Source organism: Colobus angolensis, unplaced genomic scaffold (assembly GCF_000951035.1).
Source record: "Colobus angolensis palliatus isolate OR3802 unplaced genomic scaffold, Cang.pa_1.0 Scaffold153, whole genome shotgun sequence".
Classification (NCBI taxonomy): domain Eukaryota; kingdom Metazoa; phylum Chordata; class Mammalia; order Primates; family Cercopithecidae; genus Colobus; species Colobus angolensis.
In genome coordinates this window covers 2,498,700-2,503,140 of record NW_012114633.1, presented here as the reverse complement: position 1 = coordinate 2,503,140, position 4,441 = coordinate 2,498,700, and the positions used below count along the sequence as shown (strand labels likewise).

At 44.6% G+C, this 4,441-nt stretch overlaps 1 protein-coding gene across 2 annotated transcripts in view; it reads left to right on the top strand.

Annotated features, from left to right (window-relative positions):
- Nucleotides 1-13: 13 nt before the first annotated feature.
- GLS (glutaminase) overlaps nucleotides 14-4,441 on the top strand; it is an 89,603-nt gene continuing 85,175 nt past the window's right edge. For both annotated transcript variants that reach the window (XM_011936429.1, XM_011936430.1), the window contains exon 1: nucleotides 14-603. In XM_011936429.1, coding sequence (XP_011791819.1) covers nucleotides 218-603 — 386 coding nt within the window. In that variant the 5' untranslated portion in view covers nucleotides 14-217. The remainder of the gene's footprint in view (nucleotides 604-4,441) is intronic.

Below are 4,441 nucleotides of genomic sequence, written 5' to 3'. Positions count from 1 at the left end.
GGGACCAGCAGCAGCAGCAGCAGCAGCAGCAGGAGCAGGAGCAGCGACAGCAGCACCCGCATCCGCTGCGGCAGTCCGAGCCAGAACCACACCCACGTCGCTGCCCTTTCCTCTTGTCATCTCACTGCCCCGCCACAGACCGCGTTCCCCGAGGAAAGCGGCAGCCCACGCCTGGAGCATCCTCCCCTGTTGAGCGGCCGCTGACTGACCCGGCGGTATGATGCGGCTGCGAGGCTCGGCGATGCTGCGGGACCTGCTCCTGCGGTCGCCAGCTGGCGTAAGCGCGACTCTGCGGCGGGCACAGCCCCTGGTCACCCTGTGCCGGCGTCCCCGAAGCGGGGGACGGCCGGCCGCGGGCCCAGCTGCCGCCGGGCGACTCCACCCGTGGTGGGGCGGGGGCGGCTGGCCGGCGGGGCCCCTTGCGCGGGGCCTGTCCAGCTCTCCCTCGGAGATCTTGCAGGAGCTGGGCAAGGGGAGCACGCATCCGCAGCCCGGGGTGTCGCCACCCGCTGCCCCGGCGGCGCCCGGCCCCAAGGACGGCCCCGGGGAGACGGACGCGTTTGGCAACAGCGAGGGCAAAGAGCTGGTGGCCTCCGGTGAAAAGTGAGTGTCTCCGCGAGGCGCAGGAGGCCTCATTCCGCTCGGGGCCCAGGCTCGGGGTGTGTGGGGACCCGCGGTGGGGCGGGATAGGAACCGAGGTTCTAGAAAAGAGAAAGAAAGAGGTGCCGGGCGGCCTGCGCCGTCTGCGCCATGTGATTAGGCCCGGCCCCGCCCGAGCCTTCCCCGCCCGCGTCCCTCCGCCAGGCTCCCACTTCCCTTCTCCGCCCCCGGCGGGGGTCGCCCGGGTGGGGCCGCTGTGGGGCCTGATGGGCTCGCCTGGCGTCCCAGCGCAAGAGAGGCCGCTCCCCTGCCCGCGCCGCGTGCTCAGCTCCCTGGCTCGCGGCTGCAGCGCCTGGCCGCCCGCCCCAGCCATTCGTGGGCGATGCCGCACGAACATCTCCACCGAGTGACATTTAGGAGTTGGGCGTTCAGCAGAGCCTTTACCTTCCTGACTTGTCGCCTTTCCTGGCTCGTTTCCGCTTTGCCTGCCCTCCCTTGGTTTCTGCCATCATCCCGTTGGAAACCAGATGTGACAGAGAGCTCTTTATGTTTCTGGAGTGGCTACATTAGGCACGTGTAGAGCCATCTGGGGCACCGGAAACAATGTTTCATAAGTGAGATTAGGAGGAATCGGATCATGTGGCCGAGAAGATGGGGCACACAGTATAGACCACCTGTTTGCATTAGGGACCAGCTTTGGCCTGTCAGGTCTTCCGTGAGATGGGGAGATTTTTAGAAATAAAAGTTAAATAGCCAAGATGAAATGTGACATAATACATGAACTCAGTGAAAAATCTGAGTTAAGTAGGTTGCTACTTGGTTGTGATAGGATGTTGACTCATCCTGTATGTGTACAGCACAGTAGTTTAGTCTTAAAGCAAAACTGGTTTTTCTTAAACAATATGCAAAGCAGTCTCCTAAATATTTTAGTCTTAGGTAATACAAATGGACCACTTTGTTTTCCGAAAATGGGTAAAAATTTACCGGCCTGCTTTCATTATACCTGTTTTTCTGGCTGTGTACGCTGACACTCTAACCTGTTTTGCTTCCCTTTTATTTCTGCTGCTATTTCTAGCTCTAGAGTTCCAGCTCTAGAGTCAAACTGAAAGTGAGAACATTCTTATAATTTCAATCTCACGCCTGCTTGATGTTTTCCTGTAATTGAAGTTGGGACCTTCCAAAAACTTTCCTGAAGTTCTTCTCCCATACTGAAAAAGATTATTTGAAAAAAATCACTTGATGAAGGGCGAAATTTGTGGTATTTTGTGATGTTGGTTTTGTGCCACAAAATAGCGTCCTGAGCATGGACAGGTTCTTTAATATCTTAGGTTAGATGACTTAAATATTTTCAAGTTCTAAAAAGCTATACTCCTGTTAAATTTGTGCTTCTCTCATGTTTTAGGGACTAGAATGATATTTAATCTCATCTGGGACTCACTTTAACTTTAACATCATCAGGTTTACGAAGCAAGTAATGAGTTTACATACAAGTGCCCAAGTTAACAGAATTGCAAAATGCAGTCACTACTATTTAAAAGTTAATCTTAAAAGCTACAGGATGGGAACTGCTTTCTAGTAAAATTATGTCTTCAGGTCTGTGTCTCTGCAGTGGCTTTAGTGCCTCTCTTTTTTCCCACTTGTCAAATAGGAAATTGAGCTTCTTCTGTGATGTACTTGTCCAGAAGTTTCTGGTTTCATTGCCTTCTTAATAAAAGTCACCTTTTAGCAATGGCCTCAAGGTTGTGAAGAAAGTATTTTAATTAGTTAAAGTTTCTATTTCCTGGATGATCTGGTTTCCAAATGTAGCTTTCCTCCTTTGGCTCCTTTCATTTTGCCTTTATGTGACAAACATTTCTCTTATCCTGGGAGATAAGCTCCCAGTTGATCCTGTTATCCTTTCTAGTGCTTAGCCTCCAAAGCATAGGTCATCCCTCAATCAGCAGTCCACCTGGTATGCTAGCACTCACTCAGGACTGTGCCAGATTTTATGTAGTAGTATTAAGAAATAACCATGAGAAAATTAAATTAACATTTTGTAAAAGGCTTAGAACAGTATTTGGCGTGTGTTAAATGACACATAACTATTTATTAAATAAATGAGAAAAAATTGCTGCTTCATTATTGTAAAGCCTGTTAAAGAGATTGACCTTTGAATTTCAGGCTTGCACATGAAGGTTTTTAATGTTTTTAGTTTCCATAAAACTGTTTATCTTGAGAAATTGCTGTACATCTGTCTTACATGAAACTATGTGAGTTGCACTGTTTACCTTTTGCTCTGTTGATAAAAAAGTTCAGAGTAACTTTGATGCTTAACCACACCAATTTCATCAGTTCACATGGCTGAGATATTTGCGTTTCCTCCTTTCTTTGGTCCTGACTTTATATTTTATTTACTTTATATTCTGGAAGGAGGTGGGATATAAGCAAGTTACCTTACCTTTTTTCCATAAACTCTGAACTAATGTCACCTTAGACTATGCTGTTTCCATTACACAACTTTAGTGTAGTTTAGGATAGGAACATCTTAATATCATATAGAAAAATGTAATCATCTTTGCTCAGTTTTCTCTATAGTGAGCTGATTTAATTTTGTTATGGTTCATTCTGTCATCTTGAAAACCAACTTTGCTTGTCTCTCTTCATTTTCAAAATTGTTCTCTCTTCTTTCCTAATTCTTTTTGGATTTCCTCACTGGGTAAACCCTGAGGCTGAAGCCTTTGCCCCTTACCAACTTGTCTACCTTGTCAACAGCATATCCCTTCTTTCAGCTTTGACTCTCATTTTTGTGTAGGTAATACTTCATCTCTTAATCTAAAGCTCTGTTCTTACATTTGTCACCACATATCTGATGACTTCAAATTTTAAGTCTGTACCCCAATATTCTTTTCTCCAATTCAACCTATTTTGCATGCTGTTATGAGATTAATTTTAGAGTTTTAATTTGAAAATATCACTCTACTTCCAGAAAACCAACAGGAACTGGACTGAGCATTATATTAAAGTCACAAACTATGTTACGGTTTATGCCAGCACTTGCCCATATGGGCATTTTTATCATACTTTTCTCTGTCAAGCTGGTTATACTTATTTCCTTAAAGTCCAGAAGTATATATCCTGTCTTAGTGAAGGGTCCCTAGGAAGAGTCAGAGGGATAGAGGTACAGGGGCATTATTAAGTTTTTTTATTTGGACATTTATTTTTTAATGAGAAAGGAAAACAGAAACATAACAGAAATTGGGCTGGAAAAATACCAGCATATGTATGCTGTTGGAAAATAGATAATTCATACAGGATGCAATATTGAAAGTATTCTGTTAAAGCAACAATGAGGTCAGTTTCCCCTTGTTAGATTGGCAGATATTAAATCAAATGATTGGGAAGTAGGAACTCTTGCATTGCTAGTAGAAGTATAAATTATTAGTTCAGTTACTTTGGAGGGCAGTTTGGTAGTTTCTGTTAAAAACTGCATATCTGTGAGGTGGTAGTTGGATGTTTGCACATCTACATGAAGTCATGGCATTCAGAAATATTTGTAATTACACAAATAAGCATACTTTAAAATATATTTATATTTAAAAGTGAAAGTGCAAGCAAAAATGATTTCAGCTATCTTTAGATAGTATAGATTTATGTTTTGATAGTTCAGCTTTATGTTTTGATAGTTCAGCTTTATGTTTTGATAGTTCATATATTTAGTAAATGGAAAATGAAGGGCAAAGAAAATCATTGAGGTGTATACTATGAAAATTGAATTTTTTTTTTTTTTTTTGAGATGGAGTCTCACTCTGTCACCCAGGCTGGAGTGCAGTGGCACGATCTTGGTTCACTGCGACCTCTGCCT